Genomic DNA, 26802 nt, shown 5'->3' on the forward strand with positions numbered 1-26802 from the left:
TGCTATATCCACAGTGATAGAGGGTCCTCCTTTATGAGTGACGAGCTGCGCCAGTACTTGCTAGCTAGGGGCATTGCTACAAGTCGGACCACGAGCTATAACCCCTGGGGAAATGGACAGGTGGAGAGGGAGAATGCCACAGTGTGGAAGGCCACACTTTTAGCCCTTAAGTCAAAAGGGTTGCCGGTCTCTCGATGGCAGGAGGTCCTCCCTGAGGCACTGCACTCTATCCGCTCTCTGTTATGTACGTCCACCAATGCCACCCCTCATGAACGCCTATTCTCTTTTCCCAGGAAGTCTGTCACTGGGACCACCCTACCAGTTTGGCTGACGTCCCCGGGGCCAGTGCTGCTCCGGAAACATGTGAGGAGTAATAAATACTCCCCACTGGTCGAGAGGGTTCACCTTCTACATGCGAACCCCCAATATGCCTACGTGGTCTTACTTGATGGGCGGGAGGACACGGTCTCCATCCGTGACCTGGCACCTGCAGGTGCAGCGACCACTACCCCGAACACTCCACGGTAACTATGAACCCTGTACCTGAGGTGACACCGTGCTCACCAGGCCCTACACAGACTCCTTACGACACTTATATACCGGGCGTTTCGTACACATATATACCAGGTGCCTCGCACATGCGTGAGGGATCACTGGCGCCTAGTGGGCTGGAACCAGCACAACCTCCGTCTCCTGTGCAATCACCACCACCGGCATCTGTGCAATCACAGCCAGTGCTACGTAGATCGCAGCGACAGATTCGACCGCCTGATAGACTTGACCTGTAAGAAACTTCGCCACATGGGGACTCTTTTAAACAAAGGGGGGGTGAATGTGGTGAACTACGTGTGCCTGTCTGGACACGCCCCCTGCTGACTGGTCCTGTGGCTCCTCCCACAGACCCCTGTATAAAGACGATCTGAGGCCTGATGCTCGGCCTCAGTCTCCAGGTCACTCACTGCTGGTTCCTTCTTCCAGTCAATAAAAGCCGATATCTCGCCTTTACGTCTCAGAGTGAGTTATTGATGGTGCATCAGAATCCAAAGTAAAATAACTTACTCGGGAAATTTAGTTTTTCTCTTTCTGCTGTTGTTGCCTGATTTGCCGAGTATTTCCATTCATGTTTTCTATCTCATTCCAGAGATGATACAAAGCACATTTGTATCAGTCCAGTCCTAATCTCAAGGTGCTTTGATGTCTGAGTTACTGTATTTCAAATTGCCCACAATATGCAAAACTGAGATCTATTGCCCATTCTTAATTGCACTAAACAAAAGGCAGTTAAAATTCAACCACATTTGGTGGATTTGAGGTAACATATAGACAGGCTGAAGATGGGAGACCAGGTGTTCTGAAGACAATTACTGAACCAGGCTGCTTTTTCGAATGGGACAGTAAACTTATTCCTTATTTATGCTTTCTATAAGTGAGTTGCATAAATATCATTTTTAAAATTTCTATTCCATGGTGAATGGATATCTGCACTTTAAATGATTCACACAAAATGCTGGAGGAACTCAGCAAGTCAGGCAGCATCTAGGGAAGGGAATAAGCAGTCAATGTTTGGGCCGAAACCCTTCATCAGGTCTGGAAAGAAAGATGCAGAAGCCAGAATAAAAGGGGGAGGGGGGAATGTGGAAGAGCACAAGCTGGCAGGTAAGAAGTGAGTCCAGGTGAGAGCATAAAGGTAGATGGGTGGTGGAGGGGAATGAAAGGAAATGTAACGAGAAACTAAGAGGGGGATGGGTGAGGGAGAGGAATGAAAATGCATGGTCATACACTTTAGTAGTAGAGATAAATGTGCAGACTATTTTCTAAACGGGGAGGAATCTGAGATGCAAAAGGACTTGGGAGTTCTTATACAGAACACCCTAAAGATTAACTTGCATGTTGTGAGGAAGGTAAATACCATGTTAGCATTCATTTCAAGAGGTCTAGAATATAGAGCAAAGATGTGATGCTGAGGCTTTATAAAGCACTGGGGAGGCCTCATCTTGAGTATCGTGAACAGTTTTGGCCCCTCATCTTAAAAAAGATGTGCTGGCATTGGAGAGGGTCCAGAGGAGGTTCACAAGGATGATTCCAGAAATGAAAGGGTTATCATATGAGGAATGTTTGATGGCTCTGGGTCTGTACTCACTGGAATTCAGAAAAATGAAAGGAAGATCTCATTGAAATCTTTCAAATGTTGAAAGGCCTAGACAGAGTAGATGTTGAAAGGATGTTTCCCAACATGGTGGGAGCATCCAGGACAAGAAGGCACAGCCTCAGAATAGAGGGGCACCCTTTCCAAACAGAGAAGTGGAGAAATTTCTTTATCCAAAGGGTGGTGAATTTGAGGCATTTGTTGTTCATGCAGCTGTGGAGGCCACATTGTTGGGTGAGATTGATAGATTCTTGATTAGACATGGCATCAAAGGTTATGGGGAGAAGGCTGGGAACTGCGGTTGAGGAGGAGATAGAAAAAAAGGATTAGCCATGATTGAATAGCAGAGCAGACCCGATAGGTCAGATGACCTAATTCTGCTCCTATGTCTTATGGTCGTATGAAAGGGAATGACACAAAAAAACTAAGAGGTAGATGAGTGGGGGAGGCAAAGTGGTGAAGAAGAAGGAACCTGATAGGAGAAAGTAGAGGAGGTGGGGTAGCAGAAGGAAATGGTGAGCTGATCATGAGGGCGGGAGAAGGGAATAGAAGGGGTAAGGCAACAACAGGGATGAGGGAAAACAAAGGTGAGGGAGAAGTAAAACAGAAGGGTGTGCTGCCTGACTTTCTGATTTCCTCTTATTTTTGTATATGCTCTTATGTCTAATTTAGAAGCCATAGAGGGATATTTACACCTTAGCCAACTGGGAAACTAATGAACCCAATAATTTTAGCAAGACCAACATGCATACCAGAAATTCAAGAATCAAACTTACTGAATTATCAACATTCCATTCTGCCTCCTTCCATTGTTACTGAGGCTATTAATTTCTGACAGGGCATTCCCAGTTAGGTACAGTAATCCTTAACATGTACACATCTGGCTGACACACTACAGGGAAGATGTGATAGCAACAAAGAGTGTGCAAAAGGGATGTACCAGGAAGTTGCCTAGCAAAGAGAAGTAGAATTATAAAGAGAGATTTGGTAAGCTGGTTTTATTCTCACCGGAACATCAGGGCTGAGGGATGTCCTTCGAGAAATTTTCCTAAGTTATAAGGGTCAGTAAGAGAGACAGAATTTCTTTTTCCAGGGCAGTGGAACCTAAAACTGGAGAACTCATGTTTAAGGTAAATGAGGAGAAATTAAAAGGAGATCTGAGGGTTAAGTTTTGCACACAGAGGAAGGTAAATATTTGTAATGAGGTGCAAGTGGAGGCAGATACTAGTAGATTAAAAAGCGATTGGACAGGTTATTGGATAGGAAGGGTACTGAGGAGTACAGGCCTAAACCTGCAAATGGTGTTAACATAGGCATCATGAACTTTGGAGTAGGTGGGCCAAAAGGACATGTTGTTGCTGTGCTGTATGAATCCATGGTCATATGAAAGAGGGATTTATCAGAGAAGGCAGCTAAAGGTCTCCACCAAATTTTTTACACTATGTAATATTTGCAACAAGGTAGTAAGTTGAGTATTGTACTCTGTAAACATCTACTGAATATTGAGCATTAACCAGAACTTGGGAATAATGTTATTTTGTTTTTTCAATGAAACATTTTCATGCAGACATGAGGAATTTAATATCTTTTGCTACTACTTAATGTATTTTTCGTCAGTAACATTTTGATTTGATTTTGCAGTTTGAAAGCAACATGGAGAAACAAAGAGCTGGGATTCCCAGAACCTCTCAGTTGGAAGAGCACTTACAGCTCTAGTTCTAGTTGCCAGAAAGGGGAGGAAGTCTACCGAGCAGCTGCACGGGAGAGTTTCAGCTCGCTAAGTTCCTTTGAATCAAAAATGAGTTGTTGTATACCACCTCCAGATTACAACTCACTGGCTTTTTATACCTCTCCACCAATTTAAAGGGCTGTTTCACTAGTCCTCAGAAAAAAAAAATCTGCATCTGCCTATTCAATGATTTGTACTTAACATTTTTAAGCAAACTTTGTTGTCATTGCTCTTACCAGTATGAAAGCATAAGTATGCTATCCACTTTCACTGGTGAATGTGTCCATGAATGGATGTAGATACATTCAGCATATATAAACATCATTATTAGGAAATATATGGTCTTATGGAAGTGAGAGAGACATTCATAGGGATGGAAGTTCCAACACATAAGCCCATTGGTCCTGGGTCAGTTATTGTACAGTAGTTACAAATTTTGTTGTCAAAGTACATATATGTCACCATATATAATACTGAGATTCATTTTCTTGTGAGCATACTCAGCAAATCTATAGAATAGTAAATGTAACAAGATCAGTGAGAGATCAACCAGGGTGCAGAAGACAGTAAACTTTGCAAATAACATTAAATAAAGAGAACATGAGATCATGAGATAACAAGTCCATAAAGTGAGATCATTGGTTGTGGAAAGATTTCATTGTTGAGGCAAGCCAGTATAGTTATCCCCTTTTTATCCCTCATGGTTGTGTGGTAGTAACTGTTCTTGAACCTTGGTGCGAGTCCTGGGGCTCTTGTACTTTCTACCTGATGGCAGCAGCAAGAGGAGAGTATGGCCTGGGTGGGGGGGGGGGGGGATCTCTGATAATGGATGCAACACACACAAAATGCTGGTGGAACACAGCAGACCAGGCAGCATCTATAAGGAGGAGCACTGTCGATGTTTCAGGCCAAGACCTTTCGTCTGATAATGGATGCTGCTTTCCTATGTCAGTGTTTCATGTATATATGCTCAGTGGTTGGGAAGGCTTTACCTGAGATGTTCTGGGCCAAATCCTCTACCTTTTGTAGAATTTTCCATTCAAATTCATTGATGTTTCCATACCAGGCTGTGGTGCAGCCAGTCAATATACTCTCCACTACACATCTATAAAAGTTTGTCAAAGTTTTAGATGTCTTGCTGAATCTCCACAGACTCCTAAGGAAGAAGAGATGCTGCCATGCTTTCTTCGCAATTGCACTTACCTGCTGGATCCAGGAATCCAGGACAGGTCCTTGGAAATAGTTTCACCCAAGAATTTAAAGTTGCTAACCCTCTCCATCTCTGATCCTCCGATGAGTGTTGACTGATGGACCTCTGTTGAAGTCTATCATCAGTTCCTCTGTCTTGCTGACATTGAGTGAGAGGTTGTCGTTATGACACTACTCAGCCAAAATCATCACCACTTTTGATTCTTCCCATAACAGTGGTGTCATCAGCAAACTTGAATACGGCATTGAAGCTGTGCTTAACCAAATAGTCATAGGTGTAAAGTGAGCAGAATAGGGCACTAAGCACACTGCCCTGTGGAGATTGTGGAGGAGATGTTGTTGCCAATCTGACTGACTGGCATTTATAAGTAAAATAAATCCAGGATCCAATTTCATGGGAAGTATTGAGGCCAAGATCTTGGAACTTATTGATTAGCTTTGAGGGGATGATAGTGTTGAATACTATGCTGTAGTTGATAGAGAGCGTCCTGATGTTCCAGGGTTGAATGAAGAGCCAATGAGATGGCGTCTGCTGTGGACTTACTGCTCTGGTAGACAAATTGGAGTGGATCCAAGTTGCCTCTCAGGCAGGAACTGAAATGTTATAGAAAAGGTTTAGAGATATTTTCATACTATCCCAGATAATGTCTCTGAGCTTATTTAAGACTGCATTAAAATCTTCAATTCATAGACGAGACACTATCAAACTTCATCAGCTGCCAATTTGTGGCATGGCAACCAGAGTTTGGATACGTCTCGCAGTGGGTAGGTAGATACCAGCCAATAAAATTTCATTAAAGTATCACCTTCATTATTATTAATGACTTTTAGGTAAATGTATAACATAGCTTCACGTTCAGGGCATATTAATAAACCTGTATTCAATATAAACCTGTCATACTGATTCCATTGTGCTACTTCTTCAGAGCAGAAGAGATTGAAAGCTACTGTCAGTGCAACTTGGCAGATTTAATTCACAAAAGTAGTAAGTCAAATGGTCTGAAGTGGTCTGTGAAGAGAATAAAAAAATCTCCCTTGCACTTTGGATTTCCCCCACCACAAGATGTTGCAAAATATTTCCCTATTGGTTAATTAATTTTGAGATGACTATCATATGGTAAATAGACAAGTGAACAGCTAATATCAGTTTTCATTTGTTCTTTAGTCAGAAAACCACTCACTATTGTGAGGTCAGCTTTTTGCGAAAAATATTTTGAGATTGAAAAATTCTGAAAAATTATTTCCATGGAAAGATGACATTACCAGTTCTTCATAAAGTGAGAGCATAATTACCAGTAGCTCTTCCTACTTTCACAGCCTACTGATTCAAGAACGTGTGCTGCAACTATATGAAGTATGAAGCTATGTCATGATTTATTTTAGTGTTGTAATGTTCCTTTAAATCTAATTTGCCCATTAATTGAATCTAGCAAGCAATAACTAAAAACAATTAAATATTATTCCTATCCTTAATCAAAAACACAAATCTGAATTTAGTCTAAAATCAGATTCCTGATCTGATAGGTTGTTTGGGAGTCTCCGTGTTCCATCTTCGTGCTTCCACGAAGAAATCTTGAGGTGCGCAGTTACTAATTGGATGGCTTTGAGCAGTCATGGCTGGGGAATTTCTACAAACCAATGATGATATTACATCCCTGAAGAACTCCTATGCCCTGAATGCCTCAAGAATCTTGTGCCTGACATGCAGACACTGTGCCCAGCAGAGTGAAGTTGGCTGAGCACAGTCAGAACCTCAGCAGCAGGGATATTGGTCTGGAAGTAGTTACTGAGTATGCTTTGCTTATTCTAGTACATTTTGAGAATTTTATGGAAGTAGCGTTGGTACCTCTTGAAAATCTATGCTGTCATTTTTTTTTTGTTTGGCATGAAAGATGTTGTCCCAGATTATGGGGAATGATCCATGTTTACCAGAATCTTGTAGTGGATCTTCATGCCAGTGGTTGGAAGGGGATTTTTGCCTTATGGATATTTGTCCTATATATCTCAGTAAACGATCTGACAATAACTTGGAGCTTGGCTTCTGAGTATGCGGGTGAACAAGCATCATCTGCAAACTGTAGCTCTGTGAATGAAGTTGGAGTGATCTTAGTTTTGGTGTGCTGGCCAAAAAAGTCGAAGAATACCCCATCTAGCCCATAGCAAACTGGTTGAAGTGAGATGAGATCATTTATTGAACTTGATGGATTGAATTAATTCTGTGACTCAAGGGTGGACATGGTTGTGGATGATTTTTGGAATTATTTCTCCGGTCAAGACATCCCTATGTGGTTACCGTAGGTGAATTTGTCTCCATTTTTGAAGATGATTGCAATTATGTCAGCTCTCAGCCTCCTACTGTGCGGTCTTAATCTATATAATCCAAAAAAAAACTTAACATTATAACATGTGCACTGAGAAACCACTTATGTGCCAAGAAATGCAAATCCAAATTTTCTCCTCAATGTATCACTGATAATTCCAGTTCTTCTACTGACCATCTGATTACAGTGGCCATACATTCCTAATCACTGTTTTGCAATGCTCATGTGTTAAAGGCAGCAATGATCAAATTGCAGAGGAAAATTTGCCAGTGATTTCTTAGAAAACCAGAGACAAAATGTCAGTACCTTTGGATTATGATATGGATGACATGATGTTTTAAGTTTGATGACATTTAATATTATTTTTTTATCAAGACTCTAAGGAAAATTGATACTGAACATACATTGCTGTAGAAACAGGATTACGAAAAAAGAGATGGGTGGCTCCAGTTTCATCATTTGTAATTAATGTGTTTGCTATTGCCAAGTGATGGAGAGTTATTTGAAAAATGTCAATCTGAACTAATGTGCTCACAACATTTATATGCTAGTGGCTAGCAAACAGCTAATAGTTGTACTTATAGTCATTGAGTCATAGAAAAGTACAGTACAGAAACAAGCCCTTCAGCCCATCTAGTCATTTAAGCTGTCTACTTCTATTGACCTGCATTGGGACCATAGCCCTCCATACCCCTACCATCCATGTACCTATCCAAACTTCTCTTAACTGTTGTAACTGAGCTTACATGCACCACTTGTGTTGGCAGTTTGTTCCACACTCTCATGACCCTCTTGAGTGAAGAAGTTTCCCTTTAAACTTTTCACCTTTAACCTTTAACCCAGGTCCTCTAGTTGTAGTCCCAACCAACCTCAGGCAAAAAAGTCTGTTTGTATTTACCCTATCTATATCCCTCATAATTTTATATATCTCTATTAGATCTCTCAATCTCCTGTATTCCAAGGAATAAAGTCCTAATATATTCAATCTTCCATTAAACTCAGGTTAGCAACATCCTTGTAAATTTTCTCTGTACTCCTTCAACCTTATTTACATCATTGCTATAGATGAGTGATAAAAACTGCACACAATGCTCCAAATTAGGCTTCACTAATGTCTTATACATCTTCAACATAATATCCCATCTCCTGTACAATAGTTTGATTTATGAAGGCCAATGTGCCAAAAGAATTCTGTATGACCCTGTCAACCAGTGATGCCACTTTCAATGAATCATGGATCTGTATTCCTAGATCCCTCCATTCTACCATACTCCTCAATGCCCTACCGCTCACAGTATAAGATCTACCCTGGTTGGTCCTACCAAAGTATAACACCCTGCATTGTCTACATTAAATTCCATCTGCTATTTTTCAGCCCATTTTTCTAGCTGGTCCAGATCCCATTACAAGCCATGATAGTCTTCCTCGCTGTCCACTACATTCCTAATCTTGGTGTCATCCACAAATTTGCTGATCCAGTTAACCCATTATTATCCAGACCCTTGATCTCAGAAGAGAATAAAGTCATTTTTTGAGAGATTTTAATGAATGGTCTTTAAATGTTTGGCAGCTACATACAATATATACAACAGAGTTATCTCATGTACATAAAACGTTTACCACTTCAGTAAATATATTGTTTTGCTGTAGACCTTATTTAAATAGAAAGTCAGATTTTAGACAGCGTAATGTTTTGTGCTTTTTGAAAGTGAATGAATTAAATGGTTGGTTTGGAGTAATATACATTTTCCAACTACAAAAGTATTTTAGTTGTTACTGAAATATGCCATGCCACAATATTGAATTAAAAGAAAAAGAAAAATTTCTTGTTGTACCTGTAAACAAATCTGTGCACAAATCTTGTAAATATAGTACATGGAAAACTGCTGTAGAAGGAAACTCGTGAAAACATTGGGACATGGTCAGTTTTATGACCAAAGATTTGTTTGGTTGATGAACTTGATAGAAAAGATGAAGGAGATATCAAGCTGTAGTGGTTAAAGTGCAGGTATTTCCGTAACGAGCATTCTGCATTTCTTTAGCCACATTACCAGTTTGCACACAGATTACAGCTGTATGTGGCTTCAAGCACAGTGTGAAATCACAGGTCATCATTTAAAATGTGTGAGAAAGCTAATGAAGTATCATTTTTAGTTGACAAGTATATTTTTTCAACAGCTGAACATCTCTTGGTAGCTCGCACTGAAAAATGCTTGTTATATATCAGCAAGCTAGCTGTTCTAAATTGTAATCCTATATGCTGTTAACCAAGGTCACATATCATAAGAATTCTGCCTGAGGTGAATTCACTGGGTAGAATTTTGGACTCTTTGCACATTGCAAATGGGCATAAACAAATATTGGTTAACTATTGTAGTTCATTTCTTCGGAAGTCTGTAGTTACACTTGTTTGTGATGCATTATTGTCAGATTGCTACATTAAATAGAACAGTGTATGTATCTTTATATATTTTATATTCTCAGAGTTTGAGCCTTTAGCTGACTCAAATTTCTTTGGTTGTATGCTGTTTAGCCTGAATGACAATGAGATGAATTCTGTATGTCTTTTTACTTTTTAAAATTGTTATAAATGTATCTCTATTTAGACTTAATAAAGTATGTTTAATTATTTCCATTACAATACCTTTTCTCTGCATCTTTGTATTGTTTCAAAATCTTACTGATCCTGTGTGTTGGTCAGTGCAAAATTAGTATAGGTTTTAAATAGGCTTTCTCTTACTATCTTTCCTTTCAGTTAGTCCTGACGAAGGGTCTCGGCCCGAAACGCCAACAGTGCTTCTCCCTATAGATGCTGCCTGGCCTGTTGCATTCCACCAGCATTTTGTGTGTGTTGATAGGCTTTAAATTTTCCTTTCTCTGAAGACTTCAAGTTGCAAAATCATCTCTTCCTTACCAGAAGTATATCATATTGGTTCTAATTTATTCTATAAAGTCTATGCTGGCTCCCACTGCAATCCTGTTTCCCCATGTATTTCACTATAAAATATTTTTTCTTGCATTCCTTTTATCTCCTACTCAAGGTATAGTTTACAGTAGCCAGTTAAACTGACAACCATCTTGTTTTTGTGAAACAGTAAAAACATTCAAAAACATAACCAATTACGTACAGTTTGTTGAATAAGTAAGTAATCTCTTCTCCTCACATGCCTATTACCTCCCTTTGGTGCCCCTCTTTATTCCCTTTCTACCATGGTCCACTCTCCTTTCTTATCAAATTCCTTCATCAGACCTTTACTTTTTCCACCTCTCACCTCCCAACTTCTTACTTCGTGCTCCCCTATCCCCTCCACTCAACCACCTTCCCTCTCACCTGGCTTCACTTAATAATGAACCATTCCCTCAAAGCTTGTACTCCTTCCCCTCCCTCCACATTCTTATTCTGGCTTCACTCACCTTCCTTTCCGGTCTTGGTGAAGAGTCTTGGCCTGAAATGTTGACTCTATTCTTTTCCATAGATGCTGCCTCACCTTCTGAGTTTCTCCAGAATTTATGTGTGTTACTCTGAATTACTTGACACTTACCTGTCTCCCTCCTAGCTCAGATTGAATGGAGCCACAAGCCTGCCGCAGGACCAATTCAGTGAGCAAGCTCCCAGAGTAGCTGCAGGGGAGTAAAGTACTCCAGCTCTGACATTGAAACATGGTTGGGAAGTTGTCATTGACCAGCTATCTGGAAGTTGTGGACTTCAACATTTGTGCAAGTTTCCTGACTGTTAGCTCATGTGGAAATGTGAACCCATCATTGTATCTTATCAGGAAAGTCCAGATCATTAAGATAAAGTAATGTCATCATGTATTATTTTATCAATGATGACTTTCTAGTGGGCTGAGCGTAGGCCTTCCTTCAGCATTTTCAGGAAGACCGGGTCATGCCTCCCTGGAATATCCTAAAAGGTTTTGGTCTGAAACATTGACTTTCCTTTTTTCCATGGATGCTGCCTAACCTGCTGAGTTCCTCCAGCATTTTGTGTGTGTTGTTTGGATTTCCAGGATCTGCAGATTTTCTCTTGTTTCTGGATTATTCAAACCTGAATACTCCTCATACACTTGATATTTACATTCTGCATAATCCATGACTCATCAACTCTCTGAATCACTGACATTATCACTCCCCAGTTAGTGTCACCTCCCCCCCCCCCCCCAGTCTCTGCCTCACTTTCCCTTGAAAGAAGTGATATCTCTTCATTGCTGGCTTTCCTGGTAGATGCCCATGTACCATCCTGCAGTCCATGTTCTCCCACATGTTCCTCAGGCACTTCGCTTTTATCAACGATTATATTTTAACCATTTCCTTGAGCTTGCACCAGAGTTCTACATTTCCACAGGCAAACTTAAGTGAGGGCAGCTCTGACAAAGTGCCTGCTTCTCTCTGGGGGTGAAGGGATTATGGATGGTCGCAATCAAAGTCAAGGGCTCACTTGGGTCATCAAGGTTTTCAACCTGACATTGCTTGACCTCAATCAGTGTCATCCTGACAGATATACCTGAGGGTAACCCCTCTCTTAAATATCTCTACACTAAATCCCACTTTTCGCAAAATACAAATGATGAATAAAAATTAAACAGTACACACTTATAACTGCAGAACATGTGCTCTGCAATCTGCCGCTTACGTGCATCTGAACCCCATAATGCCTGTTGTATTCTTTTGCATGAAACTGTTACACTAATGTTACAGACATATTGGTAAAACACACACACACACTCACAAACATGTATCCTAAAATATAGTTCCAGGAACGAGTATACACACCCATGCACTGACGTACAGAACCTTCAATAACCACCCTTCACAACTGGTAGCCCCACGTCACCAAATTAACACACAAAGCTTAGTCTTTTACATAAACACACATGTATGCGCACCCACCGTGCTACTCTTGCATCCATCAGTTCAGCTCTTTGCCGTGCTCGTCATATGATCCCATAACCACCAACCTGCACAGAGCCAAGTGTGAGTGCTTAGACTGCCCAGAATCCTGATGGGTCACAAGATGGTATCCCAGACAAGCTCCCAAATGTTGAAACATGAACAAAGTCACCAGAGAGACAGAGCTGGTAGAAATGAAGTAGTCTTTTTTTTTGACAAAATGAGACAAGGCAGGCATCATGTTGAGACCGTTTTGGAGGAAGGGGCCTGCTAAACCCAATATTACATGACATTTTATATGCTAAAGATCAAAGGACAGTTTTATGTTTACAATGTATCTACAATGCTTCCTTTGAAGTACATATAGCTTTCATACCTCCTTCTTTGCACCTATACTACAGACACCCAAAATGAATCAGCATTGTCTGGTTTTCCAGTTAACTGTGGTTCATGGTTCTTAGAAATCTATTGTGCAGAGCTGCATTTTAAATTTAATCTGCTGTCCATCTTCAGATCTGAAGATCGGTTGCTAAAGTGAATGTTTTGCTATACACCCTAAGTCCAAAATATGCTCTAACAATGATAGTAATTGGCAATACTATCATACAAAGCAGGGTCCCAAGCAGTTCTTCCAGGTGACGCAATACTTCACCTGCGAGTCTTTTGGGGTCATTACTGCTCCTAGTGCATCCTCCTGTACTTTGTTGAGACCTGACATAGACTGGAGACCGCTTCACTAAGCACCTTTGCTCTATCCACCACAAAAAGAGGGAACTCCCAATGGCCACCCATTTCAATTATACTTCCTATTCACATTCCAACATGTCAATCCATGGCCTCCTCTGCTACCGTGATGAGGCCTCACTCAGGTTGGAGGAGCAACACCTCATATCCCAACTGAGCAGCCTCCAATCTGACGGCATGAACACTGATTTCTCGAATTTCCAGTAACTGGCCCCCACCATTTTCCATTCCTGCTGCCCTCTCTCATCTTATCTTCTTACCTGCCCTCCACTCCTTCCCCTTTCCCTTTCTTCCATGGTCCATTCAAACTCCCCCTTCTTCAGCCCTTAATCTCTTTCGTCGATCATCTTCCCAGCTCTTTACTTCACCCCTCCCCCTCACCTGGTTTCACTTATAATCTATCACCTTGAACTTCTTCCTCCGCTCACCCCATCTTCTTACTCTGACTTCTCCTCTCCCTTGCCATCCTGAAGAAGGGTCTTGGCCCGAAACATTGACTGTTTACTCTTTCCCATGACCTGCTGAGTTCCTCCAGCATTTTGTGTGGATACAAAACAGACCCAGACCCTTGCAATTTGCCTATCGCCACAATAGGTCTACAGTAGATTTTTCTCTCAGTGGCTCTCCACTAAGCCTTGGATCACCTGAACAATAGTAATATCTAAGTCAGGCTGCTGTTTATTGCTCAGCGTTCAACACAATCATACCCTCAGTTCCCAACAACACACTCCAAAACCTGAGGCACTCTACCTCGCTCTGCAACTGGATCCTTGACTTCCTCATTGGGAGCCCACTGTCGGGGCAGATTGGAAATAACACCTGCTCCTTGCTGACAACACTGGCAATCCTCAAGGATGCTTGCTTAGTCCAGTGCACTACTCTTTCTACACCCATGACTGTGCAGCTAGACACAGCTCAAACACCATCTATAAATCTGTCAATAACACGACCATTGCTGACAGAATTTCAGTGGTGACGAGAAGAGAAACAGATCAGGTGTTCCAACAACCTTGTACTCAGCGTCAGTAAGATGAAGGAGTTGATAGTGAAGTTCAGCAAGGGGAAGTCAAGGGAACTCACACCAGTCTTCATGTTTATGTATTGCTCAGTTCTGCTGGCATAAAACAACAAATGTCATGACATATTTCAAAGATATTAAACCTGATTCTGATTAGTTTCACCATGACCATTGTGAATGGTATATGCCTTGGCAATCTCTCAGATGCCTAATGCAGTTACAAGAGGCCTGTAGCTGGATTACTAGAGAATGCAATGTGTGTTCTGGAGCCCAGTATGGTTGGAATGGCATGGCACTTTGTAGCTAACTATGGAAGTAAGTTACGCGAAATAGTCCACTCATGATTCTCGTAGCCTGCAGGCATCCCTGTGATTAGAATAGTTGTACATTTTCTTGTGTTTGCTCTAGCCTTACGTTTTTAAAATCTGTATTGGGACCAGGTCTCCTGGGTTTATGGGCTTGAAGGAATGCCAGGCCAGAAGATTACAGACTGAAAGCCGTTAGCACGCTAAGATTTGTCCTGTTCAATCTGTGTTTATTCAGATCCACTTTGCATCTTAGTGGGCCTATCGTACATTGTGGTTGAGACTTTTTCTATCAAAGGTTTTGTGCTTGGAAGTGTCCAGGAAGATAACCTATTGAGTTTTATTATTTGAAGGGTGTTGATCTGGAGACATCAGTCCAAATCCCATCCCAATGTCTAGGGAATATAAATTCTAAGAACTAAGCAAATCTGAAATAAAATGTTTGTGTCAGTAATGAGGACATGAAGCTAGTGAGTTGTCATTAAGCCCTTATGATGGACGTGAGTTACAATGAAGGAAATGTATCACTTTTCTCCAGTATAGATCATATATTCTTCTAGACTCACAATGATATTGACTCTTAACTGCCTTTTCAAAGGACAATTGATGATGATCTTGCCAGCACTTTCACAAGCTGGGACAAAGAAATGGCCTTTTCTTAATGTGAATGACATTTATTCTGAAAGCAATTGATTCAAGATTTAAATGTATTTATCATATAAACATCGAAACATATAGTGAAACATGCAATTTATGTTAACAGCCTGCCAGTGTCATCACCTGCTTGACAGAACACAATAACTAACAAAACAACAACAGCAAAATAAGCCCCATTCCTCCAACCCATGTCCTCTAAACCCAGGATAGGCCACCTTCAGCCCTCAGCCTCCAGCGGATCCTGGATCAAACTTGCAGACCTTGAGCACTTAACTTCCCCAGCAGACTTGCAGAGATTCACAGTTCCTGCCAGACAAATTGGCAGCTTTAACCAAAAATCATAAAATGTAGTTTTATTTATTACACTCCCATAACTGTTGAAATCTGCTAATTTACTTTTCTAAGGGCAGAAGTTTCAAAGATTTCTAACATTTTATCTTTAACATTTTTATTCTGCTGTATCTCTTAATGGTTTGAGGAACAGAGATTCCAGCTCCTTACTTTTGGAATGCTGGAAAGAGGGCTAACTTACTTAGTACACTATCAGTGTCATATTGCTGTTACAGGTGCTGAAAGACCTGTAATTCGTTGTTTAAAATCAGAAAATCTTTCGTGCAGCTGGAACTGAATCTGAAGGAAAAGAATAACCTTACAGGCAGGATTAGAACCAACATGTCTCTGTAGCAAGAAGTGCAAACTGAGAAACAAAAATCTTCTTGTTCTTCCTATTGCAAGGGGGCTGGGAGGGGAAGGTTAACTGAAAGGGTGTTTCCTTGTATTGTGGGTGAGTGCCTATTGTGATAGCTTTTAGGGAAATATAGCTATGAAGTGACCTCAAAATAGATTTAATCCAAATAGTTCTTAGTTCAATTTTAAAAAATATTGTTGATGGTACACAGGAGCCACAGCATGAAGCTGTTGCAATGTTTACACAGGCTGGAGTCACACCATTCACAAAGGCAATGATTAATTGTGCGGCCAAAGTTAAGTAGCAGTTCCACTTACACAGAACAACTTCACCCACGATGTTGTGCCAACTCTTAAACCTGCTCCACAATCAATCTAACCCTTCCCTCCCACATAACCCTCCTGTTTTTCTTTCATCCATGTGCTTATGTGAGAGTCCTTAAATGTCCCTAATGTATCTGCCTCTACCTCCACCACTAGCAGTGTGGTGCATGCACTTACCAATCCCTGTGTAAAATAACTACACCTGACACCCCCCTGTACCTTTCTCCAATCAGCCATTGTTGCACTGGCTGTCCCCTCTATCTATCTATCTATGCCTTCCACCTCAGTCCACTCTATCAAGTCATAGCTTATTCTCTTTCACTCCAAAGAGGTAGGCCCTGGCTTACTCAACATATCCTCATATGACATACTCTAATCCAGGCAGCATCCTGGTAAATCTCCTCTGTACCATCTCTAAAGCTTCCATATCCTGCCTGTAATGAGGCAACCAGAACTGAATACAATTCTCCAAGTATGGTCTAACAATTTTGTAGAGTTGCAACATTGCCTCAGCTCTTAAACTCAGTCCTCAACTAATGGAGGCCAACGCACCATACGGCTTGACTACCCTATATGTTTGTGCTGCAACTTTGAGGGATGTTCAAAATTCAAAGTAAATTTATTATCAAAGTACATATACGTCACCACATACAGCCGGCCCTCCATATCCGTGGGTTCTGCATCCACAGATTCAACCAAACGCAGATCGGGATCGAGAAAAAATCCCAGAAGTTCTCTCTCCAGCACTCGTTGTTTGAGCATGTACAGATTTATTTTTCTTGTCATTATTCCCTAAACAATACAGTACAACAACTATTTGCATAGCATTTACATTGTATTAGGTATTATAAGTAATCTGGAGATGAGTTAAAGTATATGGGAGGATATGCATAGGTTATATGCAAAAACTACGCCATTTATATATGGGACTTAAGCATCCGCGGAATTTGGTATCTGTGGGGGGGGGGGGATCCCGGAACCAAACCCCCGCAGATACGGAGAGCCGACTGTACAATTCTAAGATTCATTTTCTTATTGGCAATCTCAGTAAGTACAAGAAACATAATAGAATCAATGAAAGACCACACTCAACAGGGCAGCCATCAACCGTTATGCAAAAAATCCGACAAACTGTGCAAATACAAAAAGAAAAAGAAAGAAATAATTAATAATAATAAAGAGCAATAAATATCAAGAACATGAGAAGAAGAGTCCTTAAAAGTGAGTCTAGTTCAGTGAGAACAGTTCAATAAAGTTGAGGAAAGTTATCCCCACTAGTTCAAAAGCCTGATGGTTGAGGAGAAATATCTGTTCCTGAACCAGAGAGTGTAGCTGTTGAGGCTCCTGTACCCTTTTCTTGATGGCAGCAGTGAGAAGAGAGCATAGCCTGAATGGTGGGAGTCCCTGATGATGGATGCAGTTTTCCTGCAGCAATGCTTCATATAGATAGGCTCAATGGTGAAGAGGGCTTTCCCCATGGTGGACTCGGCCATATCCATTACTTTTTTTTTATATTAGTTTTTTTATACATTTTACAAATTAAAAAAAACCCAAATCAAAATGAGGAACATTAATACAGTGCAAAATTAAGCATACAATGACAATATGATACAAAGAAAGAGAATTTTAAAAAAAGCACCTGAATTGAAGACAAGCAAACTTAGTATCCTCCCCCAGCCCCACAACACAAAAAAAACTCCAGACCAACCACAACACAAATAGCCATTACTTTTTGTAGGATTTTCCATTCAAGGGTATTTGTGCTTCCATACCAGGCTGTGATGGAACCAGTCAATACACTCTCCACCACACATCTATAGCCGTTTGTCAAAGTTTTAGATGACATGCCAAATCTTCACAAAATTCTAAGAAAGTAGAGGTGCTTTCTTCATAATGGCACTTATATGCTGGATCCAGGACAGATCCTCTGAAGAGTTTAAAGTTGCTGACCCTCTCCACCTCTGATACCCTGATGAAACTGACTCATGGACCTCCGATCTGGATTTCAAAATCCCTCCATTCTTCCTCACTGCTAAGAATTCAGCCATTAACCTTGTACTTCACCTTCAAGTTTAACCTTCCAAAGTATAATCCTTCATGCTTTTCTGTATTGAGCTCTATCTGCTACTTCTTATTCAGCTCTGCATCTTATCAATGCCCCAAATGTAACCTACCACAACTTCCCACATTATACAACCTTCGGGTAACTTACAAACTTACTAACTCACTCTTACACTTCATTTTCTAAGTCATTTATAGAACTGCAGAAAACTACTGGTTATGGCAGAATGTGCTCTGTCTACTGCCAATCTCCACCTTCCGTGGGAAAACCAATTCTGAATCCCTGCTGGCCAAGTCTCCCTGGATCCTACGTCTCCAGACTTTCTGAATGAGCGTGCCATGGAAAACCTCGTCAAAAGGCTTACTAAAGTTCACACACACCACATCCACCACTCTACCTACATCAATTTGTTTTGTCACTTCCTTGAAAACGTCAGTCTGGTTTATGAGGCACAAACGTCCCCTCACAAAGCCATGCTGTGTATCTCTAATCAGCCTTTGCTTCCCCAAATGCTTGTAAATCTTGTCTCTAAGAATCCTCTCAAATAGTTTGTCTAACACAGACGTAAGACTCACTGTTCCATAATTCCTAGGATTATCCTGATTACTTCCCTTGAATAAAGAAATACCAATTGTTATCCTCCAGTCCTCTTAGATGACTCTTGTGGTCAGTGAGGATGCAAACATTGCTAATGGCATGGCAATTTCTTCCCTTGCTTCCCATAGCAACCTGGAGTATATCCCTGGAGTACTTCCCCTACTAACCTGGAGTACTTCCCATAGTAACCTGGAGTATAGCCACAGAGAATTATCTATAACGTTCCTCAAAAGTTCCAATGCATCCTTTTTCCTAACCTTGACATATTCTAACATATTAGCTTGTCCTATGCTGACTTCGCATTTGTCAAAGTCCCTTTCACTGGTCAAAACTGAAGCAAAGTATTCATTAAGGACTTCCATCATCTTCAACTTCAAGCACACTTCCTCTTTTATCCCTGATCGATCCTACCCTTGCTCTAATCATTCTCCTGATCTTCACTTATGTGTAGGTTGCCCTTTCTCAATTTTAATCTTACACACCAAGGCCATCTCATGTCCCTCGTAGTTCTCCTAAGTCCTTTCTTAAGTTCTTTCCTGGCTAACTTATAACTCTTAAGAGTCCTGTCTGATTTTTGCTTCCTAAATCTTAAGCATGCTTCCTTATTGCTCTTGACAAAATATTCCAGCTCTCTTATCAACTACTGCTCCTTAACCCTACCATCCTTCTCTTGTATCAGTGTGACAAACCTATCTGGAAAGTACTCCCAAAACAACCTCCATATTTCCTTTGTGCATTTCCCCGAGAACATCTGTTCCCAAATTACTACCAAATTAGTATCATAAAGAGCCCTTCCCCAATTAAATAGTTACCCTGACTGTCTGCTCCCATCCTTGTCCAAGGCTATGCCGAAGGTCAGGAAGTTGTGGTCATTGCCTCTGAAATACTCACCCACCACAACATCTGTCACCTGACCAGGTTCATTGCCTAGTATTAGATCCAGTACAGCCTTTCCTCTAGTCAGCCCATCCACATGTTGTGTCAGGGACTCACCTAACAAATTCTGCCCCATCTAAACCTTTTGCACAAAGAAGAAGCCAATCAATATTAGGGAAGTTGAGCAAGAGAAAATCTGCAGATGCTGGAAATCTGAGCAACACACACAAAATACTAGAGGAACTCAGCAGGCCAAACAGCATCTATGGAAAAATACAGTTGACGTTTTTGGCCAAGACCCTTCGGCAGGGAAAATGAAGTCACTCATGACAACAACACTGTTATTTTTGCAACTTTTAAAAATCTGCTTACTGGTCTGCTCCTCCGTGTTTCTGTTGCTATTGGGAGGGATCTATAGAATAGCCCCAAAAGAGTGATTGCTCCCTTCCTGTTTTTGATTTCCACATTAACTCAATAGACAATCCCTACATGACTTCACCCTTTCTGCAGCTGTGATTAGCAACACAATTTCACCACATCTTTATTTCCCTTCCTTTCTTTTGAAACATCTAACCCCTGGAACATTCAGCAGCCATTCCTGCCCTTGTGACAGCCGAGTCGTTGTAATGGTCACAACCTTGTAGTTCCATGCACTGATCCGTGCTCTAAGTTCATCACCTTTGCACCTGACCCTTCTCAGTTAATCCATCCAACTGACAGCATTTACCCCCTGTCCACTGCCTATCCTTCTGCACAGTTTATACATCTGCTTTTACAGCAACAGCCCCATCATCTGACATATCACGCTGGGTCCCATCTACCTTCCACACAAGTTTAAACCATCTCCAACAGCTCTAGAAAACTTGTCCACAATGACATTGGTCCACTTCTAGTTCAGGTATAAGTATCTCTTTCCCTAGAAGAGATCCCAATCAGCCACAAATCTAAAACATGTCCCCATGCCAATTCCTCAACTAGACAGTAATAGAATTTAGAAGAGTACAGCACTTGAACAGGCCATTCAGCCCACAATGCTGTGCTGAAAAGCAAATCAAAAACACCCAGACACTAATCCCTTCTACCTACACCACGTCCCTATCCCTCTATTTTCCTTACGTCTATGTGCCTATCCAAACATCTCTTAAAAGCCTCTAATGTATGTGTCTCTACCACCATTCCAGGCATCCATGACTCTCTGAGTAAAAAACTTACCCCTTATGTCCCCCTTGAACCTACCCCCTCTCACCTTCAATGCATGCCCTCTGGTATTAGACATTTCAACCCCGGGCCTCTATAAATCAGAGCACTGAGTATAGGAGTTGGGATGTAATGTTAAAATTGTACAAGGCTGAATTTGGAGTATTATGTACAGTTCTGGTCACCGAATTATAGGGAAGATGTCAACAAAATAGAGAGAGTACAGAGAAGATTTACTAGAATGTTACCTGGGTTTCAGCACCTAAGTTACAGGGAAAGATTGAACAAGTTAGGTCTTTATTCTTTGGACCATAGAAGGTTGAGGGGGGACTTGATAGAGGTTTTTAAAATTATGAGGGGGATAGATAGAGGTGACATGGATAGGCTTTTCCCATTGAGAGTAGGGGAGATTCAAACAAGAAGACATGAATTGAGAGTTAAGGGGCAAAAGTTTAAGGGTAACACGAGGGGGAATTTATTTACTCAGAGAGTGGTAGCTGTGCAGAATGAGCTTCCAGTAGAAGTGGTAGAGGCAGGTTCGGTATTGTCATTTAAAGTAAAATTGGATAGGTATATGGACAGGAAAGGAATGGAGGGTTATGGGCTGAGTGCAGATCAGTGGGACTAGGTGAGAGTAAGCGTTTGGCACGGACTAGAAGGGCCGAGATGGCCTGTTTCCGTGTTGTAATTGTTATATGGTTAAATGGAAACAGATACTCACTGTCCACTCTAACTATGTCTCTCATAATCTAGTAAACCGCAATCAGATTTCCCTTCAACCTCTAACACTCCGGAGAAAACAACCCAAGTCTATCCAGCCTCCTGTGATAGCACATGCCCTCTTAACTAGACAGCATCCCGGTAAACCTCTTCTGCCCCTCTCCAAAGCTGCAACATAGAGAGCCGACCGAAACTGTATGCAATACTTCAGATGTGGTCTAACCAGAGCTTTATTAACTTGTATCATAACCTCATAATTTTTAAACTGAATGTCTCACCTAATAAAAGCAAGCATTCTGTAAGCCTTTTTAACCACCTTATCGATCTGTGTAGCCACTTTCAAGGAGCTATGAATTTGGATCCCAAGATCTCCCTGCTCAGTGACACTGTTAATGATCCCCCTTGCATTTGCCCTAGCAAGGTGCAACACCTCACATTTATCGGGTTAAACTCCATCTGCCATTTCTCTTTCTATTTCTGCAATTGATCCATATCACTCTTTCCCATTCTTCTACACTATCCGCTTCTCCGCAAACTTACTAATCCACCCATCTATACTTTCATCCAGGTCATTTATATATATTGCAAACAGCAGAGGTCCCAGCACAGATCTCTCCAGAACTACACAGATCTCCAACTTGAATAAGTCCCTTCAACTATTACCCTGTCTTCTATGCGCAAACCAGTTCCGAATCCAAACAGCCAATTTACCGCAGACCCCATGCATCTTAATCTTCTGAATTAACCTCCCATGAAGGACCTTGTCAAACACCTTACTAAAACTGTAGACAACATCCACTGCCCTACCCTCATCAAACTCTCTCGTCACCTCGCCAAAAATTTCAATCAAGTTGATAAGGCACGACCTGCCTCAGACAATGCCATTCTGACTCTCCCTAATAAGACCACAGTTTCCAAATGTTCATATATCCAATCACTAAGAATTTTCTCCAGCAATTTCCCTTCAACTGATGTGAGACTCACTAGTCTATAGTTCCCAGGATTCTTCCTTGTTCCCTGCTTAAATAGAGGTACAACTCGCCAGTTCTCCAGGCTAGAGAGGACATGAAGATACTGGTCAAAGGCCCAGCAATCACATCTCTTGCCCGTCCAGCAACCTGGGGTAAATCCACTGAGGCTCTGGGGACTTATCACTTCAATACTCATTTGGAGGCCCTTTTTATTGAGGAGAACTGCTACAGGTACACAGCACTCTCGGCCTATTCCCTTTCCCTCTTCTGGTGGTATCTGCCTCCTGCAGCTTCAGTGTGACTGTCCCCCTGTAGCTCTTGTCGATCAACCCCTCATCGTCCTGAATGATCCGGAGTTTGTCCAGTTCCAGCTCTAGTTCCCTAACGCGGTCTGCAAGGAGCTGCAGCCGGGTGCACTTCTGGCAGCTGGAATCATCAGGGACACTGGAGGTGGCCGTGACTTCACACAACATACAAGAGGAGCAGACTGCTGCCTTGGGTCCATTCTCACTGCTCAACCTGTGCAATCAGAAAGGAAGAAAGCGAAGCTGAGCAGAACCCTTACCCTAGCCTCCACCACTTCTTGCTGAGGCCTCGAGCTAACATTTAGAGCCACGATTTGTTCTCTTTTGAGAACCTATTGAGTAACTCTTGGCAATAGGTATTGAACTCCTCACCCACTGAACTTTCTATGCCCTTGTAAATTCCAAAGAAAGTTCAATATGTGTGAGTAATGATTCAGCTGCTAAAAGAGCCCATTGATAATCCCTTCATCAGGAAGTTTATTTATGTATATTTGAATTCCACAGTGCTTGGTATTAATATTCATCATCATCTTCGTTATGTGCTGTGTCATATGACATACATGATCATGATTTCAAAAGCATGAATGATATTGGTAAATTTTTCTACAGAAGTGGTTCGCAATTGCCTTCTTCTGAGCCTTGTCTTTACAAGACGGGTGATTCTAGCCATTATCAATACTCTCCAGAGAATTTCTGTCTGGCATCAGTGATACGCAGGACGTGTGATTTGCATCGGCTGCTGATACGACTGTCCACCACCTGCTCCCATGGCTTCACATGATCTTGTTCTGGGGTGGGAGGGAAACTAAAGAAATGCTACGCCTTGCCCGGGGGTCACCTGCAGGCTAGTGGGGGCAAGGAGTGCCTCACATCTCCTTGGGTAGAGAAGTATTTCCACCCTGCCATCCATGGTATTAATATTTTGAATTCTAAAAGTCACATCTGCCCCACTGTATAGCGTGCTGACAGTGGTGTGGGTCTGTGATTAGATACAACGTACTCAGGGACTGTGATTACAATAACTGCAAATTGACTGAAAGGCAGGTCATAGAACAGCACTTCAGCCCAGGATGTCATGCTGGTCTGGTCTCTTAATCTATTCCTCAGTCTATTTAACCCTTCCCTCCAGTTTCCTTTCATTCACATGCCTACCTAAGGGTCTCTTTAATGACCCTAATATATCTGCCTCTACCACAATCTCTGCCAGTGCATTCTAGTCATTCATTTTTAACCAACATAGCCAACTCTCCCTTCTGCTTACCTGCCTGACCTTCTGATACAATGTATATCAAAATAGAACATAGAACATTGAAATCTACAGCATGTTACAGGCCCTTCAGCCCACAATGTTGTGCTGACCATGTAACCTACTCTGGAGACTGTCTAGAATTTCCTTACCACATGGCCCTCTATTTTTCTAAGCTCCGTGTACCTATCTAAAAGACCCTATCGTATCCACTTCCACTACTGCTGCCAGCAGTGCATTCCACGCACCTACCACTCTGTGTGAAAAACCTACTCCTGACATCCCCCCGGTACCCATTTCCAAGAACCTTAACTCTTGAGTCTGACTATGACTCAAAAGGGGAAGTGGGGAGAAGAGGCACGCTGTGGTGATAGGGGATTCGTTAGGGGAATGGACAGGAGGTTCTGTGGGTGAAAATGAGACTCCTGTATGGTTTGTTGCCTCCCAGGTGCCAAGGTCCAGGATATCTCAGACTGAGTCCTCAGCATTCCTAAATGGGAGGGTGAACAGCCAGAAGTCGTGGTCCATGTAGGTACCAATGACATGGGTAGGATGAGTCACAAGGTTCCGCATAGGGAGCTCAGGGAGTTAGGTGCAATGTTAAAGGGCAGGACCTCCAGGGTTGTGATCTCAGGATTGCTACCTGTGCCATGTGCTGGTGAGGCCAGAACTAGGAAGTTGAGTTGGCGTAAGATTTTTGGATCATTGGGCTTTTTTCCAGGGAAGGTGGGATCTGTACAGAAGGGACAGTTTGCACCTGAACTGGGGTGGGGGGGAAGAGGGGAACTAATATCTTAGTGGGAAGGCTTGTTAGTGCTGCATGGTGGGGTTTAAACGAGAGTTGCAGGGGGATGGGAACCAGACTGCCAGAGCAATTAGTGGAAGTGTTGGGGAGGCAGATGTTGGTTAGATCTCAGACAAAGTCAGGAATCTAAAGATTGAGCATGGTGTGACTAGTGTTCTGAGCTGCCCGTATTTCAATGCAAGAAGAAGTATCGTAGGAAAGGCGGATGATAGAGCTGAAGATGAGGTGGCTGGTTTACAAACAGAGGCAATGTGTAGTGAGAGAGGCTGATGGGACAGCAACATTGCAGTCAACAGGGTGAGTTATAAAGTAAAAAGGGAACCAAATCAAAATAGGTGAATACAGGACTAAAGGTGTTATATTTGAATGGACACTGTATATGAAGTAAAGCAAATGAATGCAGCACCATTGCAGATTGGCAGGTATGAAGTTGTCGGCATCACGATATCATTGCTGAAAGAAGATTATAGCTGGGAGCTTATTGTCCAATGATACATGTTGCATAGGAAGAACAGACAGGAAGTGGAGGGTGTGGTGTTGCTCTGTTGGTGAAAGATGAAACCAAATCATTAGGAAGAGGTGACATAGGGGCGGAAGATGTTGAATCATTGTGGATAGAGCTAAGGAACTACAAGGGTTAAAAGACCCCAACAGGAGTTGTATACAGACCTCTAAACAGAAATAAGGACAAATTACAGTAGGAGATAGAAAATGCATGCCAAAAGGGCAATCTTACAGTAGTTATGGGGGACTTCAATATGCAGGTAGATTGGAAAAATCAGGCTGGTGCCGGTTTCCAGGAAGGGGAATTTCTGGAGTGCCTACGAGATGGCTTTCCAGAGCAGCTCGTGGTTGAGCCAATTAGGGGATCAGCTGTTGTGTAATGAACCAGAATTGATTTAAGAGCTTAAAAATAAAAGAACCCTTAGGGGAACTGATCATAATATGATCAGCTTCACCCCAAAATTTGAGAAGAGGAAGCTAAAGACGGATGTATCAGTATTACAGTGGAATAAAGGGAATTACAAAGGCGTGAGAAAGGAGTCGGCCAAAGTTGATTGGAAAAGAACACCGGCAGGGCTGACAACAGAGCAGCAATGGCTGGAATTTTTGGAAGCAATTCAGAATGCACAGGATATATGAATCCCAAAAAGGAAAAGTACTTCGAAGGCAAGACGGCACAACCACGGCTGACAAGAGAAGTCGAAGCCACCATAAAAACTGAAGTGAGGGCATATAACAGGGCAAAAACTAGGGCCAAGTTAGATGATTGGAAAATTTTCAAAAACTAACAAGAGGCAACTAAAAAGTCATTAAGAAGATAAAGATGGAATACAACAGTAAGCTAACCAATAATATTAAAGAGGTTACCAAAAGTTTCTTCAAAGTATAAAAGAGATGTAACTCCGGGTTCAGCTAGCAGCTTAATCTAAGGGAAGATAGCCCTCGGCCTGGCCAAATTTAAGAAATCTTGTTTGGGTGGATGCTGTGCGATGTGTCCCCTGTTACAAATCAGTACCCCGAAATAGCAAATAGTACAGAATATGAGATTAAACGGTTGAGCTTTATAATTCTTAATTTGACGATATGGTGAGTAAAGAAACAAAAAAGTAAGTGCCCATTCTCAAGAAACAGTTTAATGCGCAACATGGGAGCTCACAGTTCCATTCATTTGTTCCCTGTTGACCTCCTCCAAGCATAGCTGACCAGTGGGCTCTCGCTCCTCCTCCATTCCGTCCGGTGGTCAACCAACTCTCTCCATTCACGACTTCTCTCCTCATCTCTCTCAGGCAAAAGACCACAAAATCCCTGCTCCCAGACCCACAAGAAAGAACAACATCCCACTCATTGGCTAACATACATTCCAAAGCCCCCGTTATCTCTAGTCGTAACCCAAACATTGCTGCTACAGAGAAGCCATTACCTTAGCAGTGAAACATTACAGAGAGGCCATTACATTAGCAGTGAAACCTTACTGTGTGTTACAGAGGCA

At 41.8% G+C, this 26802-nt stretch overlaps 1 protein-coding gene across 2 annotated transcripts in view; it reads left to right on the forward strand.

Annotated features, from left to right (window-relative positions):
- Positions 1–10046, forward strand: part of flt1 (fms related receptor tyrosine kinase 1) — a 171100-nt gene extending 161054 nt beyond the window's left edge. For both annotated transcript variants that reach the window (XM_059964134.1, XM_059964133.1), the window contains exon 30: positions 3788–10046. In XM_059964134.1, the coding sequence (XP_059820117.1) occupies positions 3788–4010 (223 nt within the window). In that variant the 3' untranslated portion in view covers positions 4011–10046. The remainder of the gene's footprint in view (positions 1–3787) is intronic.
- The last annotated feature ends 16756 nt before the right edge of the window (positions 10047–26802 follow it).

The sequence above is a fragment of the Hypanus sabinus genome, chromosome 3, assembly GCF_030144855.1.
Source record: "Hypanus sabinus isolate sHypSab1 chromosome 3, sHypSab1.hap1, whole genome shotgun sequence".
NCBI classification, from domain to species: Eukaryota; Metazoa; Chordata; class Chondrichthyes; order Myliobatiformes; family Dasyatidae; genus Hypanus; species Hypanus sabinus.